Here is a 19,234-nt window from a genome sequence, read left to right on the forward strand (position 1 = left end):
TGAAGTATATTTATACCTGAACATTTTTTAATCAGTGTTGCTACTTCCGGCTGCAGATTTCACAAGTTGGACGATAATCAGTGACGATCCAAACTGGCCCTTGACGAGACCCGCCTCTTTTGCGCATGCGCTCATGAATGCGGAAGTCCTGCAATGAAGGTGGCGGCCCGAGTGCTTTTGTTGTTGTTTATGTTTTTGTTGTTTTTGTTGTTTTCGGCTTCAGTCTGCGAGGACAACTTTCTTCACCACAAGCTACAGTTTGTAAGCTTCGCCAACATTTTATTTGCAACTTGAAGCGATCAACAGTATATTTAAATGGAGAGGAGATAGATACTAGATTCATTCAGGAGCTGCATTCATCTATAGATGTATTGAAGCATCTAGTTAATGAACTAGTATCACCTTGCTATTATCACCTTGCTATTATCACCATTATTTCAATTCATTTCACTTGCAACATTTTCTCCAAGATCTGATAGTTCAGTTACAGCTAATTTATGACCTATTCTGTGTTATATGTGTTTTATTTGCACCATTGCACCAAGAAACGTTCCTAGTTTGTGAACCCTTTCTCAAACAATGGCAATAAAACTATTCTGATTCTGATTCTGATTCTGATTCTGATCCACATTTACAGTCTGCTGAGAACAAATGTCCGGCTTCGACCTCATCCCGGAGCATGGCGGGGATCCCATCCACCTTCCCCCGGGGGAGACGCTGCTTGGCCGCGGTCCTTTCCTGGGAGTGAGTCCTCCTCTGCTTCACATTACATTACTTTTCTGGGAGTGAGTCCTCCTCTGCTTCACATTACATTACTTTCCTGGGAGTGAGTCCTCCTCTGCTTTACATTACATTACTTTCCTGTGAGTGAGTCCTCCTCTGCTTCACATTACATTACTTTCCTGGGAGTGAGTCCTCCTCTGCTTCACATTACATTACTTTCCCGGGAGTGAGTCCTCCTCTGCTTCACATTACATTACTTTCCTGGGAGTGAGTCCTCCTCTGCTTCACATTACATTACTTTTCTGGGAGTGAGTCCTCCTCTGCTTCACATTACATTTCTTTCATGGGAGTGAGTCCTCCTCTGCTTCACATTACATTACCTTCCTGGGAGTGAGTCCTCCTCTGCTTCACATTACATTACTTTCCTGTGAGTGAGTCCTCCTCTGCTTCACATTACATTACTTTCCTGGGAGTGAGTCCTCCTCTGCTTCACATTACATTACTTTCCTGGGAGTGAGTCCTCCTCTGCTTCACATTACATTACTTTCCTGGGAGTGAGTCCTCCTCTTTTTCACATTACATTACTTTCATGGGAGTGAGTCCTCTTCTGCTTTACATTACATTACTTTCCTGGGAGTGAGTCCTCCTCTGCTTCACATTACATTACTTTCCTGGGAGTGAGTCCTCCTCTGCTTCACATTACATTACTTTCCTGGGAGTGAGTCCTCCTCTGCTTCACATTACATTACTTTCATGGGAGTGAGTCCTCCTCTGCTTCACATTACATTACTTTCCTGGGAGTGAGTCCTCCTCTACTTCACATTACATTACTTTCCTGTGAGTGAGTCCTCCTCTGCTTCACATTACATTACTTTCCTGGGAGTGAGTCCTCCTCTGCTTCACATTACATTACTTTCCTGGGAGTGAGTCCTCCTCTGCTTCACATTACATTACTTTCCTGGGAGTGAGTCCTCCTCTGCTTCACATTACATTACTTTCCTGGGAGTGAGTCCTCCTCTGCTTCACATTACATTACTTTCCTGGGAGTGAGTCCTCCTCTACTTTACATTACATTACTTTCCTGTGAGTGAGTCCTCCTCTGCTTCACATTACATTACTTTCCTGGGAGTGAGTCCTCCTCTGCTTCACATTACATTACTTTCATGGGAGTGAGTCCTCCTCTGCTTCACATTACATTACTTTCCTGGGAGTGAGTCCTCCTCTACTTCACATTACATTACTTTCCTGTGAGTGAGTCCTCCTCTGCTTCACATTACATTACTTTCCTGGGAGTGAGTCCTCCTCTGCTTCACATTACATTACTTTCCTGGGAGTGAGTCCTCCTCTGCTTCACATTACATTACTTTCCTGGGAGTGAGTCCTCCTCTTTTTCACATTACATTACTTTCATGGGAGTGAGTCCTCTTCTGCTTTACACTACATTACTTTCCTGGGAGTGAGTCCTCCTCTGCTTCACATTACATTACTTTCCTGGGAGAGAGTCCTCCTCTGCTTCACATTACATTACTTTCCTGGGAGTGAGTCCTCCTCTGCTTCACATTACATTACTTTCATGGGAGTGAGTCCTCCTCTGCTTCACATTACATTACTTTCATGGGAGTGAGTCCTCCTCTGCTTCACATTACATTACATTCCTGGGAGTGAGTCCTCCTCTGCTGCACATTACATTACTTTTCTGGGAGTGAGTCCTCCTCTGCTTCACATTACATTACTTTCCTGGGAGTGAGTCCTCTGCTTTACATTCATGCCTAGTGATGTTGGAACATGTAGTTTTTGCACTTCTTCTCCCTGACAACCAATCTAACACAACAATCACTTGCACATTGTAGCATCATGTTGCACATTGTAGCATCATGTTTTGATATTGTTTACCTCAGGTGAGCGACAAAAGAGTGTCCAGACGTCACGGGCTGTTGGACAACAACAATGGACAACTTCGCCTCAAACCAGTACGTTGAAAGTGAGACAATGACGTGTGCCTACGTGTTGCACCACTGTGCATATATATACACATGAATGAATACATAGGTGAATAAATTCATGGATATATACATGAATTAATACATGAATATATACGTCAATGAATACATAGGTAAATAAATACATGGATATATACGTGAATGAATACATGTATATATACATCAATGAATACATAGGTGAATAAATACATGGATATATATAGGTGAATGAATACATGAATATACACGGGAATGAATACATAGGGGAATAAATACATGGATGTATACATGAATGAATACATGAATATATACGAGAATGAATACATGGATATATATATATATATATATATATATATATATATATATATATATATATATATATATATATATATATATATATATATATATATATATATATATATATATACATATACGTGAATAAATACATGAATGAATACATTAATAAATATGTGAATGAATACATTAATACATAAGTGAATGAATACATTATATACGTGAATTAATACATTAATATATACGTGAATCAATACATTAATATATACGCAAATGAATATGTGAACATATATGTGAATGTGTACATGAATGAATACATGAATATATACGTGAATAAATACATGACTATATATGTGAATTAATACATTAACATATAGGTGAATGAATACATGAATATATACGTGAATAAATACATGAACGAATACATTAAAATATACGTGAATGAATACTTGATATACATACGTGAATAAATACATGAATTAATATATACATGAATGATACATGAATATATACGTGAATGACTACATGAATATATACATGAAACAATACATTAATATATGCGTGAATATATACATGAATGAATACATTAGTACATATGTGAATGAATATGCACGTGAATGAATACATGGATATGTACGTGAATGAATACATGGATATATATATATATATATATATATATATATATATATATATATATATATATATATATATATATATATATATATATATATATATATATATATATATATATACTGTATATATATACGTGAATAAATACATGCATGAATACATTAATAAATAAGTGAATGAATACATTGATACATAAGTGAATGAATACATTATATACGTGAATTAATATATTAATATGTATGTGAATGAATACATTAATATATACGTGAATGAATATGTGAATATATATGTGAATGTGTACATGAATGAATACATGAATATATACGTGAATGAATACATTAATATATACGTGAATGAATATGTGAATATATATGTGAATGTGTACATGAATGAATACATGAATATATACGTGAATGAATACATTAATATATACATGAATTAGTACATTAACATAGGTGAATGAATACATGAATATATACGTGAATAAATACATGAATGAATACATTAAAATATACGTGAACTAATACATGAGATATACGTGAATAAATACATGAATTAATATATACATGAATATATACGTGAATTAATACATGAATATATACATGAAACAATACATTAATATATGTGTGAATATATACATGAATGAATACATTAATATATATGTGAATGAATATATACGTGAATAAATACATGCATATATACGTGAATCAATACATGCATATATACATGAGTAAATACATGAATGAATACATTAATATATACGTGAACTGTGATAGAGTTTCCTCACCTGGCTCCTCTGTACTCAGCCATGCAGTTGTGCATGTGTTTGTGTGTGTGTGCGTGTGTGTGTGTATGTGTGCGTAAGTACGTGTGTGACTGATGATGGGGCATTGTTTCTAAGTCTCTAAAGTTAGATTTGATAAATGACTCATGTAATTACAAACTTCTTTTTACACTTGAATGAATACAATGTTGTTTATAGATTATAAAACCTTCTGTGTGTGTTTTTCATGTAATTACAAACTTCTTTTTACACTTGAATGAATACAATGATGTCAGTGGAATATAAAATGTGTGTTTTCCAGACCCACTTGAACCCGTGCTTCCTTCAGTCGTCCCTCAACGACGACCCCCGACCCCTGCAGAAGGGTGTGTGGTGTGCCCTTCGCCATGGCGACGTGTTGTCGCTGCTGCCGGGCCAGCTGCTGTACCGTGTGGTGGCGCTGAGCCCCCTCAGGTAGCGATTGATGAAGATGAAGTGTCCATCTTTGATGTGAAGGCTTTATTCATGGTGGAGATGAAACATCCAACAACACTTTGCATGATAACACGTCCGCAGAGGAGGAGCCGCGTTGGAGCCGCAGCCACTTCCTGTTTCACCGCAGACCACGCCCCTCCTTGATGGAGACGCTGCACCAGACGGGACTTCAAAGAAGGTTTGTGTGTGTTTCCATTGGCGCTTGAATGATGCAAGCAGGGTGTAAGAGTCAGAGTCTTCCACACAGGAAGTGGAAGTAGCCTCGCCCTCGCCTCGCCTTCAAAAAAGAGTTTTACCTGCGTGGATGATGGCGCTCACCGCAAGCTCCGCCTCCTGCAGCCCCCAAGGTAGCACACCTCACCCTCCACTGTTGGTGGACAATCCTCTCTGTCTTTTTCGCATCACAGCTGCAAAGGCCAAAAAAGCCTCGCCCACCGGCTCCTTACCTGGGGAGGCGGAGCTTAGTGAGGACGAGGAGAAGCCCAAGGTGAAGAGGAGGAGGAAGGACGGAGGCCTCAAGACAGTTGAGTGTGGAGAAAAATCTTCCACGTGATCAGTAAATCAACATGGCGTCCACTTTCAGGACGTGCCGCCGTCACACCAGCGTCCCGTCAGCTCGCCGCAGAAAGACATGGCGGACGCACGCCTGCAGGTGGTCAGCTCGGGCGTGGACCAATCACAGAGCGAGGAGACCAACGGCAGCGGAGACAAGCAGTCAGCAAAGCAGAGAAGTCCCTGTCCTTATGGGAAGGACTGCTACAGGTTTGTTGTGCTGGTCGCCTAGCAACGCTTCCTCAGGATGACATTCCTTGTCCATGCGGAGAAACTTCCAGGAAAACTGGGAATTTTGGGAAAGTGAAAACATATTTTGTGTTGGATATATGGGAAGAGTAGTGTGTGTGGATGGTTGAAAGGTCGGAATTGGGTTTAAAAATGCCGCAAAATCTTGAGAATTTCGGGCACTGTAGAACCATTTGAATGGGAATTTCCTGGAAATTTGGGAATTTGTACGGCAAAAAATAGGAGCATTTGTTGTCCCAACTAAGAGTAATGTTTTGAAGGTGGAATGGTGAAAAACGGTTTAAATATGTGGACTGAAAGCTTTCCAGGAAGTGATGAAAATAGGTTCTTTGGAAAACCGGGAATTCTGGGAATTCCTGGAATTTTTTGGAACTTGGAAAATGCTAGTTTGATTGTGCAAAGTGAGTGGAGTGTGTGGATGGTGGAACAGTTCCAATCAAAATGTGGGATACGCAGTAGATTGTACAGTATTTTGGCCATCCATTGTCAATGGAGGGAAATTCCAGGAAAACTGGGAATTTTGGAAATGGGAAAACACATTTTGTGTTGGATATACGGGAAGCGTAGTGTGTGTGGATGGTTGAAAGGTCGGAATTGGGTTTAAAAATGCCGCAAAATCATGAGAATTTCGGGCACTGTAGAACCATTTGAATGGGAATTTCCTGGAAATTTGGGAATTTGTACGGCTAAAAATAGGAGCATTTGTTGTCCCAACTAAGAGTAATGTTTTGAAGGTGGAACGGTGAAAAACGGTTTAAATATGTGGACTGAAAGCTTTCCAGGAAGTGATGAAAATAGGTTCTTTGGAAAACCGGGAATTCTGGGAATTCCTGGAATTTTTTGGACCTTAAAAAATGCTAGTTTGATTGTGCAAAGTGAGTGGAGTGTGTGGATGGTGGAACAGTTCCAACCAAAATGTGGGATACGCAGTAGATTGTACAGTATATTGGCCATCCATTTTCAATGGAGGGAAATTCCAGGAAAACTGGGAATTTTGGAAATGGGAAAACACATTTTGTGTTGGATATATGGGAAGCGTAGTGTGTGTGGATGGGTGAAAGGTCGGAATTGGGTTTAAAAATGGGGCAAAATTTTGAGAATACAGGTCACTGTCGAACCATGAATACATCTATTCATTTGAATGGGAATTTCCTGGAAATTTGTACCATTAAAAATAAGAGCATTTATTGTCCCAACTAAGAGGAATGTTTTGAAGGTGGAATGGTCAAAAACGGTTGAAATATATGGACTGAAAGCTTTCCAGGAAGAGATGAAAATAAGGCTTTGGAAAACTGGGAATTCCTGGAATTTTTTTGGACTTGGAAAATGCTAGTTTGATTGTGCAAAGTGAGTGGAGTGTGTGAATGCTTCCAATCGGGGGAGAAATGTAGGAATTAGACATTTTTTTTGGTGTAGAATCTTATATGTGTGAATGTTTCAGCATTCACACATATAATAATATGATAATAATAATAATAATAAAAAATATTTATATAATATTAATAAATAGATTATTTTTTTATGACCTTGGATGTTGCAGTCGTTCAAATGGAGCGATACGAAAGATCTTTCCACAGAAGTGGTTCATAAAGGTAATCAAGTCAGGGGGGAAAAAGGAAATAATAAAATAAAAATAAAAATATCACTTTCATCATCTTGTAGAATGCAGTCAGACCACGCTTGTGTCTGCAGAGATCACTTTGTGAAATCTTTGTTTGAACATTAGATTTGTTTGAACGTCATCCAGTTTATTATATTGGTAGTGTTAGAGAGCAGAACGACACGTGAAGAAAGGACGTTAGTTTGTGTGGTTGTTATGCCTAAATATAACTAGAGGACAATATAATGATATGTCATTCATATCATTGGATATCCATCCATTCTCTACGGCTCGCCTCCCCTGGAGCCGCGGGGGGCGCCGGAGCCCATCCCAGCTGCACCCGGGCGGAAGGCGGGGTACACCCTGGACAAGTCGCCACCTCATCGCAGGGCCAACACAGATAGACAACATTCACACACTAGGGCCCATTTAATGTTGCCAATCAACCTTATCCCCAGGTGCATGTCTTTGGAGGTGGGAGGGGCCTATCCCCAGGTGCATGTCTTTGGAGGTGGGAGGGGCCTATCCCCAGGTGTATGTCTTTGGAGGTGGGAGGAAGCCGGAGTACCCGGAGGGAACCCACGCAGTCATGGGGAGAACATGCAAACTCCACACAGAAAGATCCCGAGCCCGGGATTGAACTCAGGACTACTCAGGAGCTTCGTATTTTGAGGCACATGCACTAACCCCTGTGCCACCGTGCTGCTAATGATATATTAATTATATATAATTAATAATTCATATAATTGCTTATTAAGAGTATGTGAAAGTTCGACCTTGTTTACTTTCCTGACAACCTTCTTGAAGTTTTTTGATTTATCAAAAATGCGCCAATAAGTACGGATAAGTGTGGAGAGAGTTTAGCATTTTTCCCATCATGCTTTGTAATGGATGTGATTTAGATTTTTTTTTTTTTTATGGTTTTTATGTTTTTTTTAATAATATCTACAAAGTTTGGTGAGCAGGTTGTGTCAGGTTCAAACACTGATGACATCTATTAAACAGACAAGAAGCAAGGAATTAAAGAGAGACAGAATTCAATTTAGCCCATTGAGGAGAAACGTCTGGGCTGTACTCTTGTAAACCACGCTCTGACGAAAGATTGTATGCCTCCTCTTTTATTTGGACTTTCCCTGATTACATGGCAACAGCTGTTTCTAAAGGAAGGGGGGTCGTAAACAGCCGTCACAGTTAAAAGACGAGGTGCCTGGAGGGGGGTCAGGTCCTGCTTTCTCTCCGCTTTGTAGATCTCGGGTCAAGACAAAATCTTCCTGTGGATTACAGTAGATCAATGAAACCGACACCTTCATGTCGCTTCCCATCCTACACAGTGGAGTTTTACAATCTTTTTGATTGGTAAGATCAAAGACAGCTTTTGTCTGCTCGCCGGGAACACAAAGTTTTGTGATAACTTAGATACAATTATTCTGACAGGTTGTGTTTGTGTGACCATATCTGTGTTGACTTTTTGTGCTGGCTCATTTATTCTCGCACCATGACTAGGGAAGGTTGTTTGCATTGGGTCATATAAGTCAATGCTGCGCATACATGTGTTTGTTGATTACATTTGAAGATGTCGGCGGTCTGTAGTCAGGACCCCCCTGAGGTGGAGCTTCTTATCCTCAACATCACGCTGATTCTTTTATTTGTGTTTTATTCCTTTGTTTGGTTTTGATGACTGAAAGAAAGGAGGCGCTAACACGCTCCTCCATCTTGGTCCTCTCAGGAAGAACCCGCTTCACTTCCGGGAGTCCAGCCATCCTGGAGACTCCGACTACGAGGAAGAGGAGCAGCGGGAGGCGGAGGAAGAAGAGCGACCCCAGTGTCCCTACGGCGCCGACTGCTACAGGTCAGAGGTCACGCCCTCGCCCTTTGACGTTCGGACCTCAGACGACGTTGTTTTATTCCGCAGGAAGAATCCTCTCCATCGCAAGGAGTACACGCACGCCAGGAGAGCAGGTAACCATGGCGACGCCCTCGGCCGCCTCACCACGCAGGAAGTAGAAGCGCTGCCCACTTCCTGCCTGCTCCAAACATTCACTTGCACTCAGGTGACGTTGAAAATAAACAAAGTGGCGTCCTCTCTCAGCACGCTCCACGCGGGCCCCACCCAGACGGACGGCGGACGAGGACGAGTCCGAGGACAGCTTCATCGACGACGACAGCGAAGACGCGGGCGACGACGCCGACTACGCCCCCCCCGACTCCGACTCCGACGGCGACGAGGGCGTGGCGCAGCTGCGGAAGGAAGCTGCGGCCTTCGTCAGAGGCAGGAAGTAGGGTGGACAGGTCAGAGGTTACGGCTTTACTTTGACTTTCACAATAAAAGACGCCACGTTTTTACGCCTGCACCAGGAAGTCACGCACAGACGCTGAATTTCAAAATAAAAGTCCTTTTTGCCGTGTGACTTCACGTTTGGTTTTGTGCTCATGAAAGCTTTATAGCGAGTGTGAGTGTGTCCGTACGGAAGGTGGTCCGCTTCGTGACATCAGACTCACCTGGTCTGCCACCGTATTGCTCTTCTCAACGAGCAGCAGGTGTACTGTGGGCCCCTCCCCCTTCTAGAGGCACTCACAGGCCGCCTTGCAGGAGAAAAATCAACAGAGGTGCTCTGAATATATTCATTTTGCTTGTCAAGTTTATTGCTCACTTTCTGTCTTCCAGGGCAACCACAAAAATGACATGCACGCGCTCCATGGCCAATTATACAAATGAGACTATAATGTCACACATGCACACACACACACACACACACACACACACACACACACACACACACACACACACACACACACACACACACACACACACACACACACACACACACACACACACACAACAAAGCAATGATCTTTCAACGGGCTTAAAGTATCAAAGCTCTTGTGTTTAGAACCAGGCGCTGTCGTCACGTTTAGTACAAGCAAAAATGTACATTGCACACAAAATAAAAGCTCAAAATACAGAAAGTTTGCCTGGATGAAGATGTTTCTAATGTTGTCATCAAATGAATTATTGACACAGCCAAGTGGCAAACACAAAGTGCTGTACTGAAAATGTAATAAAAAATGGAACGTTTGTTGTCATGCAGTTAAAGAGGTGTACCTAATGTTGTGGCTAATGTTAGCTTACATTTTTCTGTCAGCATTAAAGGAATATTGACAGGAAGTGATGGATGACTAATTGAACATTGACAGGAAGTGATGGATGAATAATTGAACATTGACAGGAAGTGATGGATGACTAATTGAACATTGACAGGAAGTGATGGATGACTAATTGAACATTGACAGGAAGTGATGGATGACTAATTGAACATTGACAGGGAGTGATGGATGACTAATTGAACATTGACAGGAAGTGATGGGAGACTAATTGAACATTGACAGGAAGTGATGGACGACTAATTGAATATTGACAGGAAGTGATGGATGACTAATTGAACATTGACAGGAGGTGATGGACGACTAATTCAACATTGACAGGAAGTGATGGACGACTAATTGAACATTGACAGGAAGTGATGGACGACTAATTGAACATTGACAGGAAGTGATGGACGACTAATTGAACATTGACAGGGAGTGGTGGACGACTAATTGAAAATTGACAGGAAGTGATGGGAGACTAATTGAACATTGACAGGAAGTGATGGACGACTAATTGAACATTGACAGGAAGTGATGGACGACTAATTGAACATTGACAGGAAGTGATGGACGACTAATTGAACATTGACAGGGAGTGGTGGACGACTAATTGAACATTGACAGGAAGTGATGGACGACTAATTGAACATTGACAGGAAGTGATGGATGACTAATTGAACATTGACAGGTAGTGATGGACGACTAATTGAACATTGACAGGAAGTGATGGATGACTAATTGAACATTGACAGGAAGTGATGGATGACTAATTGAACATTGACAGGAAGTGATGGATGACTAATTGAACATTGACAGGAAGTGATGGACGACTAATTGAACATTGACAGGAAGTGATGGACGACTAATTGAACATTGACAGGAGTGATGGACGACTAATTGAACATTGACAGGAAGTGATGGATGACTAATTGAACAATGACAGGAAGTGATTGACGACGACTAATTGAATATTGACAGGAAGTGATGGACGACTAATTGAATATTGACAGGAAGTGATGGACGACTAATTGAACATTGACAGGAAGTGATGGATGACTAATTAAACAATGACAGGAAGTGATGGACGACTAATTGAATATTGACAGGAAGTGATGGACGACTAATTGAACATTGACAGGAAGTGATGGACGACTAATTGAACATTGACAGGAAGTGATGGACGACTAATTAAACATTGACAGGAAGTGATGGACGACTAATTGAATATTGACAGGAAGTGATGGATGACTAATTGAATATTGACAGGAAGTGTCGGACGACTAATTGAATATTGACGGGAAGTGATGGACGACTAATTGAATATTGACAGGAAGTGATGGACGACTAATTGAATATTGACAGGAAGTGATGGATGACTAATTGAACATTGACAGGAAGTGATGGACGACTAATTGAACATTGACAGGAAGTGATGGACGACTAATTGAACATTGACAGGGAGTGGTGGACGACTAATTGAACATTGACAGGGAGTGGTGGACGACTAATTGAAAATTGACAGGAAGTGATGTACGGCTAATTGAATATTGACAGGAAGTGATGGATGACTAATTGAATATTGACAGGAAGTGATGGATGACTAATTGAACATTGACAGGAAGTGATGGACGACTAATTGAACATTGACAGGAAGTGATGGATGACTAATTGAACATTGACAGGAAGTGATGGATGACTAATTGAACATTGACAGGAAGTGATGGATGACTAATTGAACTTTGACAGGAATAATAATACCTGGGATTTATATAGCGCTTTTCTAAGTACCCAAAGTCGCTTTACATGTTCAAAACCCATCATTCATTCACACCTGGTGGTGGTAAGCTACTTTCATAGCCACAGCTGCCTTGGGGTAGACTGACGGAAGCGTGGACAACTAATTGAACATTGACAGGAAGTGATGGACGACTAATTGAACATTGACAGGAAGTGGTGGACGACTAATTGAACATTGACAGGAAGTGGTGGACGACTAATTGAACATTGACAGGAAGTGATGGACGACTAATTGAACATTGACAGGAAGTGGTGGACGACTAATTGAACATTGACAGGAAGTGATGGACGACTAATTGAACATTGACAGGAAGTGATGGACGGCTAATTGAATATTGACAGGAAGTGATGGATGACTAATTGAATATTGACAGGAAGTGATGGACGACTAATTGAATATTGACAGGAAGTGATGGACGAATAATTGAATATTGACAGGAAGTGATGGACGACTAATTGAACATTGACAGGAAGTGATGGATGAATAATTGAACATTGACAGGAAGTGATGAACATTGACAGGATATTATTGATCTGTCATCCATGTATTGTTTGGTCATTAATATTAATGATTCGTTAATGAAATTATTGATTTGTCATCGATAATATTGACTGATTCTTGATAGTATTAATCCATCATTGACACTATTAATTGGTTGTTGATACGATTGATCTGTCATTGATTGGTCAGCGATAGTATTGATTGGTCATAATACTGATTGATCAGTGATACTACTGATTGATCAGTGATACTACTGATTGATCGGTGATAGTATGGATCGTCATCTGTACTTTGATATGTCATTGATAGTATTGATTGATCAGCGGTAGTATTGATCCCCACTGACTCAAAGACCGCCCAGTGATGGCGAGGTGGTCGGCTGGCAGTTGCATCATAATTTCTGTGTGTAAAGCCCCGCCCACTCGCTCACCTGACCTTCAGCGTCACCTTGACGAGACTAATGCTAGCATTAGATGACACCTGGACCTCACGAGGACCACCTCCGTGTGCTCCACCTGAGTGGACCGGGGCGTGTCCAAAGACCTAAAAAGTTCTGAGAGAGTCCCATGAAGACCTCGGCTTGGTCGCCATGGAGACGGGCAGCCTCGTCTCAGCTGGTTCGAGTCCAGAACGGCGTGGAGACCTCGGGACCTCGCTAAGATCAGTAGCTGGAGTCCTAGACGGACCGGACTCCCCCCGCGTCCTCGGTCACCCTGAGCGAGGACGTGCGAGCCTCAGCCCCGTCCATGGACTTGCGGGCCAAGAAGGAGACCAGCGGGAAGCGGGCCGGCCCGCGGGGTCTTTGGGCGCGGCGTCTGACGCCGACGAAGCACAGCGTGTTGATGACGCCGTTGCTCATGGCCACGCACTCAATGACGTAGAAGACCAGCAGGGAGTTCCGGTCCCCCGAGATGAGGCTGGGGTAGAAGTCCCGCAGCAGGGCGAAGCTGTAGTACGGAGTCCAGCACAGCACGTAGGCCACCAGGACCAGGATCAGAACCACTACCGTCCTGCGCCGCTTCCGCAGACGTTTACGGATCTGCTGGGTCTGGACGCCGGGAAGGTCTTTGAACCACAACTCGGCGGAGATGCGCACGTAGCAGACGGCCATGACGCCCACCGGGCCCAGGAACTCCACCGCCAACACCAGCAGGAAGTAGGAGGGGTACCACACCTGCTGCTCCGCCGGCCAGATCTGGGCGCAGAAGATCTTGGAGGCTCCGCCCCCCAGGCTGGGGTAGGCGGTCTCTGACGACATGACGGCCGAGGGGATGGCGATCAGGACGGGCAGCGCCCAGACGGCGGCCATGACGCAATACGCCGTCTGGCGCTTCATGCGAGGTCTCAGAGGGTGCACGATGGCCAGGTACCTGCAGGCACACGCGCGTCAACCCCGGGCTTCGCCAACAGGAAGTGCTTGTCCCTACCTGTCCACGGCGATGGCCAGCAGGGCGTTGGTGGACACGTGGAGCGAGAGCGTGCGCAGGTAGTTGACGGCGCCGCACATGAGGAGGCCGTGGTCCCAGGACAGCCGCTTGAGGACGTAATAGTCCAGCAGCAGGGGGCAGCAGAGCGCCGCCACCAGCACGTCGGACAGCGCCAGGTTGGCCATCAGCAGGTTGGTCAGGCTGCGCAGCTTCCTGTGGCGCACCAGCCCGGCGATGAAGGCGCAGTTGCCCACGCCGCACACCGCCATGATGCACAGCAGGACCGCCGCGATCACCACGCTGGCCGCCAAGAAGGCGGGGCCCCGCGTGGTGTCCGGGACGTCCTCCGGGGCCACCCCGTAGTCCACGTCTTCGTCTGGGGCCAACCGGCTGTCGTTCATCGTTGGCTGGCGCACAAAACGACAACAAGACGTCACAGTTTGCTTAGCAACCAGCTGAGTGAGCTAAGCTAACGCCAACTGTGCTAAGTTATGTTAAGATAAACTAAGACAAGTTATAAGACAAACTAAGATAAGTTATGATATGCTAAGATAAACTAAGCTAAATTATGATATGCTAAGATAGGTTATAAAATAAACTAAGATAGGCTAAGATAAACTAAGCTAAAGTATGATCAACTAAGATAAATTATGATATGCTAAGATACAAACTAAGATAAGTTATGATCAACTAAGATAAATTATGATATGCTAAGATAAGTTATAAAATAAACTAAGATAAATGATATGCTAAGATAAACTAAACTAAAGTATGATCAACTATGATAAATTATGATATGCTAAGATAAACTAAGCTAAAGTATGGTAAACTAAGATAAGTTATGATATGCTAAGATAAACTAAGCTAAAGTATGATCAACTATGATAAATTATGATATGCTAAGATAAACTAAGCTAAAGTATGATAAACTAAGATAAGTTATGATATGCTAAGATAAACTAAGATAAGTTATGATAAGATCAACTAAGATACATAATGATATGCTAAACTAAGCTATGATCTATTAAGATAAATTATGATATTCTAAGATACAAACTAAGATAAGTTATGATAAACTAGGATAAATGATGATATGCTAAGATAAGTTATAAAATAAACTAAGATAAATGATATGCTAAGATAAGCTAAACTAAAGTATGATCAACTATGATAAATTATGATATGCTAAGATAAACTAAGCTAAAGTATGATAAACTAAGATAAGTTATGATATGCTAAGATAAACTAAGATAAGTTATGATAAGATCAACTAAGATACATAATGATATGCTAAACTAAGCTATGATCTATTAAGATAAATTATGATATTCTAAGATACAAACTAAGATAAGTTATGATAAACTAGGATAAATGATGATATGCTAAGATAAGTTATAAAATAAACTAAGATAAATGATATGCTAAGATAAACTAAGCTAAAGTATGATCAACTAAGATAAGCTATGATATGCTAAGATAAACTAAGATAAGTTATGATAAGATCAACTAAGATACATAATGATATGCTAAACTAAGCTATGATCTATTAAGATAAATTATGATATTCTAAGATACAAACTAAGATAAGTTATGATAAACTAGGATAAATTATGATATGCTAAGATAAGTTATAAAATAAACTAAGATAAATGATATGCTAAGATAAACTAAAGTTAAAGTTAAAGTACCAATGATAGTCACTCACACACTACGTGTGGTGAAATGTGTCCTCTGCATTTGACCCATCCCCTTGTTCACCCCCTGGGAGGTGAGGGGAGCAGTGAGCAGCGGCAGTGGCCACGCCCGGGAATCATTTTTGGTGACTTAACCCCCCAATTCCAACCCTTGATGCTGAGTGCCAAGCAGGGAGGTAATGGGTCCCATTTTTATAGTCTTTGGTATGACTCGGCCGGGGTTTGAACTCACAACCTACACATATCAGGGCAGATACTCTAACCCAGACCTGGGCATTCTGCGGCCCGCGGGCCACATCCGGCCCTTTGTGCGTCCCTGTCCGGCCCGCGTGAGGCCAATCATAAATTACAAAATAAATTTTAAAAAATATCTATCTCGAGTGTGCAATACAACGGTGCTGCTTTTGTTTTGAAAAGCGTTATTTGTGTTACTTCCGTGTGGACGTATGCGCGTGCACGATTGTGAGTGAATGTAAACAGCAGTAATCACAAATTACAAAAATAAATTTAAAAAAACATCTATGTCGTGCGTGCAATACAACTGTGCTGCTTTTATTTTGAAAAGTGTTATTTATCGGCATATGTCCGTGTGTAACCTGTGAGTGAAGGTGCACAGCGACAAATGATGCACGGTTATCCCCGAGACGCTAAAAAGACAAAAGTTGATGACGAATGGCGTGTTTTCAACAAGACATGGACTGCCAAGTATTTCTTTACAGAAATTAAAGGTAAAGCCGTGTGTTTAAAGGCCTACTGAAAGCCACTACTACCGACCATGCAGTCTGATAGTTTATATATCAATGATGAAATCTTAACATTGCAACACATGCCAATACGGCCGGGTTAACTTATGAAGTGCAATTTTAAATTTCCCGCGAAAGTTCCGGTTGAAAACGTCTATGTATGATGACGTATGCGCGTGACGTCAATGGTTGAAGCGGAAGTATTGGGACACATTGTATCCAATACAAACAGCTCTGTTTTCATCGCAAAATTCCACAGTATTCTGGACATCTGTGTTGGTGAATCTTTTGCAATTTGTTTAATGAACAATGGAGACTGCAAAGAAGAAAGCTGTAGGTGGGATCGGTGTATTAGCGGCTGGCTGCAGCAACACAACCAGGAGGACTTTGAGATGGATAGCAGACGCGCTACCGTGAGTACAGCTTTGTCTTCCAAACATTTGATCGCTTGCCCGTACGTGCGTGGCGCTATGTGCATGTCACGTACGTAACTTTGGGGAAATATATGTTTCTTGCCGACTCTGATGGCGGCCGGGGTGTCGTCGAAAGCTACAACACCCGCCGCCGCGCCGCTGTCCTCACCTTGGCTTCCGCCGTCTCCGGGCCGCCGACCGCATCGATGATCGGGTGAAGTCCTTCGTCGCGCCGTCGATCGCTGGAACGCAGGTGAGCACGGGTGTTGATGAGCAGATGAGGGCTGGCGTAGGTGGAGAGCTAATGTTTTTAGCATAGCTCTGTCGAGGTCCCGTAGCTAAGTTAGCTTCAATGGCGTCGTTAGCAACAGCATTGCTAGGCTTCGCCAGGCGGCACAGCATTAACCGTGTAGTTACATGTCCATGGTTTAATAGTATTGTTGATCTTCTGTCTATCCTTCCAGTCAGGGGCTTATTTCGTCTGTTTCTATATGCAGTTAAGCCCGATGCTATCACGTTAGCTCCGTAGCTAAAGTGCTTCGCCGATGTATTGTCGTGGAGATAAAAGTCACTGTGAATGTCCATTTCGCGTTCTCGACTCTCATTTTCAAGAGGATATAGTATCCGAGGTGGTTTAAAATACAAATCCGTGATCCACAATAGAAAAAGGAGAGCGTGTGGAATCCAATGAGCCAGCTTGTACCTAAGTTACGGTCAGAGCAAAAAAAGATACGTCCTGCACTGCACTCTAGTCCTTCACTCTTACGTTCCTCATCCACGAATCTTTCATCCTGGCTCTGTGTGAATCCTGGACGTGAAGAGAGAGAGAGAGGGAGGAAGGAGAGAGGCAGCGTCTACAGGTGCAGCGCACGCTGCTTGCCGTGGGGGAATTCCGCCCTCAATGAAGACTCCCAGGTTTGATGGCAAGGCGAACTGGGAGGCATTTCATCCCACTTCTGCCACCAATTGCAGCGTCCAGAAGAAGTGCACACCAAGTCTGACGCTCTTTTTAAACTTTTATTGCGCAACCTATGCTAACACAGCTCAACTTATCTTGTTCTTTCCACGCGCACGTCTATCCTCACTCCTCATTTACGCAACAACGAACGCTTCCTCCTTCTTCACCAATCACCTTACAGGCGCGCTACGTTCACAACAAAGAGGATGCAAGATAAAGTGACAGAAAATGAAATATTATATTATTATTATTGTTGTTTATTTTACGGTATATCAAAAATAATTTGAGCAAAATTTAATTGAAATAATGTCGGTGTGGCCCTCCAGCAGTGCTCGGGTTGCTCATGCGGCCCCCGGCAAAAATTAATTGCCCACCCCTGCTTACCACTAGGCCACTAAGCTAAAGTATGATCAACTAAGATAAGGTATGATATGCTAAGATAAACTAAGATAAGTTATGATAAGATCAACTAAGTTACATTATGATATGCTAAACTAAACTACGTTATGATCTATTAAGGTAAATTATGATATGCTAAGATACAAACTAAGATAAGTTATGATAAACTAGGATAAATTATGATAAATTAAGATAAATTATGATATGCTAAGATACAAACTAAGATAAGCTATGATAAACTAGGATAAATTATGATAAATTAAGATAAATTATGCTAAACTAAGCTAAATTGTGATAAATTAAGCTAAGGTATGCTAAACTAAGCTAAGTTATGCTAAACTAAGATAAATTATGATAAATTGGGCTAAATTATGCTAAACTAAAAACAAATTATGATAAATTAAGCTAAATTATGCTAAACTAAAATAAATTATGACAAATTAAGATAAATTATGCCAAACTAAGATAAATTGTGATAAATTAAGATAAGGTATGCTAAACTAAGCTAAGTTATGATATGCTAAAAAAAACTACGCTAAATTATGCTAAACAAGGATAAATTATGATAAATTAAGCTAAACTAAGCTAAATTGTGATAAATTAAGCTATGGTATGCTAAACTAAGCTAAGTTATGCTAAACTAAGATAAATTATGATAAATTGAGCTAAATTATGCTAAACTAAAAACAAATTATGATAAATTAAGATAAATTATGCTAAACTAATATAAATTATGATAAATTAAGATAAATTATGCCAAACTAAGATAAATTGTGATAAATTAAGATAAGGTATGCTAAACTAAGCTAAGTTATGATATGCTAAAAAAAACTAAGCTAAATTATGCTAAACTAGGATAAATTATGATA

General features: G+C 41.5%; 2 protein-coding genes across 6 annotated transcripts in view; one reads left to right on the plus strand and one right to left on the minus strand.

The window, feature by feature from the left end:
* The first annotated feature begins 108 nt into the window (after nt 1–108).
* Nucleotides 109–10,037, plus strand: aplf (aprataxin and PNKP like factor). Of its 4 annotated transcripts, none has more exons than XM_062032673.1 (11): nt 109–261; nt 638–744; nt 2,622–2,693; nt 4,712–4,863; nt 4,966–5,062; nt 5,132–5,234; nt 5,292–5,407; nt 5,468–5,646; nt 9,012–9,134; nt 9,198–9,244; nt 9,375–10,037. In XM_062032673.1, the coding sequence occupies exons 2-11, from the start codon at nt 652–654 to the stop codon at nt 9,563–9,565; spliced, it is 1,173 nt and encodes a 390-aa protein (XP_061888657.1). In that variant the 5' UTR covers nt 109–261; nt 638–651; the 3' UTR covers nt 9,566–10,037. The 4 variants fall into 4 exon arrangements, with proteins under 4 accessions (XP_061888657.1, XP_061888659.1, XP_061888658.1 ...); XM_062032675.1 differs by having other exon boundaries at nt 5,292–5,371; XM_062032674.1 differs by having other exon boundaries at nt 5,132–5,231.
* Nucleotides 10,038–12,257: 2,220 nt separating this feature from the next.
* Nucleotides 12,258–19,234, minus strand: part of prokr1a (prokineticin receptor 1a) — a 12,162-nt gene continuing 5,185 nt past the window's right edge. For both annotated transcript variants that reach the window (XM_062032678.1, XM_062032677.1), the window contains exons 2-3: nt 14,159–14,565; nt 12,258–14,101 (exon numbers count right to left, since the gene is read on the minus strand). In XM_062032678.1, the coding sequence (XP_061888662.1) occupies nt 13,408–14,101; nt 14,159–14,559 (1,095 nt within the window). In that variant the 5' untranslated portion in view covers nt 14,560–14,565 and the 3' untranslated portion in view covers nt 12,258–13,407. The remainder of the gene's footprint in view (nt 14,102–14,158; nt 14,566–19,234) is intronic.

This window comes from Entelurus aequoreus, linkage group LG22 (assembly GCF_033978785.1).
Source record: "Entelurus aequoreus isolate RoL-2023_Sb linkage group LG22, RoL_Eaeq_v1.1, whole genome shotgun sequence".
NCBI lineage: Eukaryota > Metazoa > Chordata > Actinopteri > Syngnathiformes > Syngnathidae > Entelurus > Entelurus aequoreus.

Bases quoted from the DNA above. Each gene is read 5' to 3' on its own strand.
- aplf (XM_062032673.1), top strand. From the start codon at position 652: ATGTCCGGCTTCGACCTCATCCCGGAGCATGGCGGGGATCCCATCCAC. The intron at 5,408-5,467 runs GTTGAGTGTGGA...GTCCACTTTCAG, and splicing joins AGGACGGAGGCCTCAAGACA to GACGTGCCGCCGTCACACCA. The intron at 9,135-9,197 runs GTCAGAGGTCAC...TTTATTCCGCAG, and splicing joins TACGGCGCCGACTGCTACAG to GAAGAATCCTCTCCATCGCA.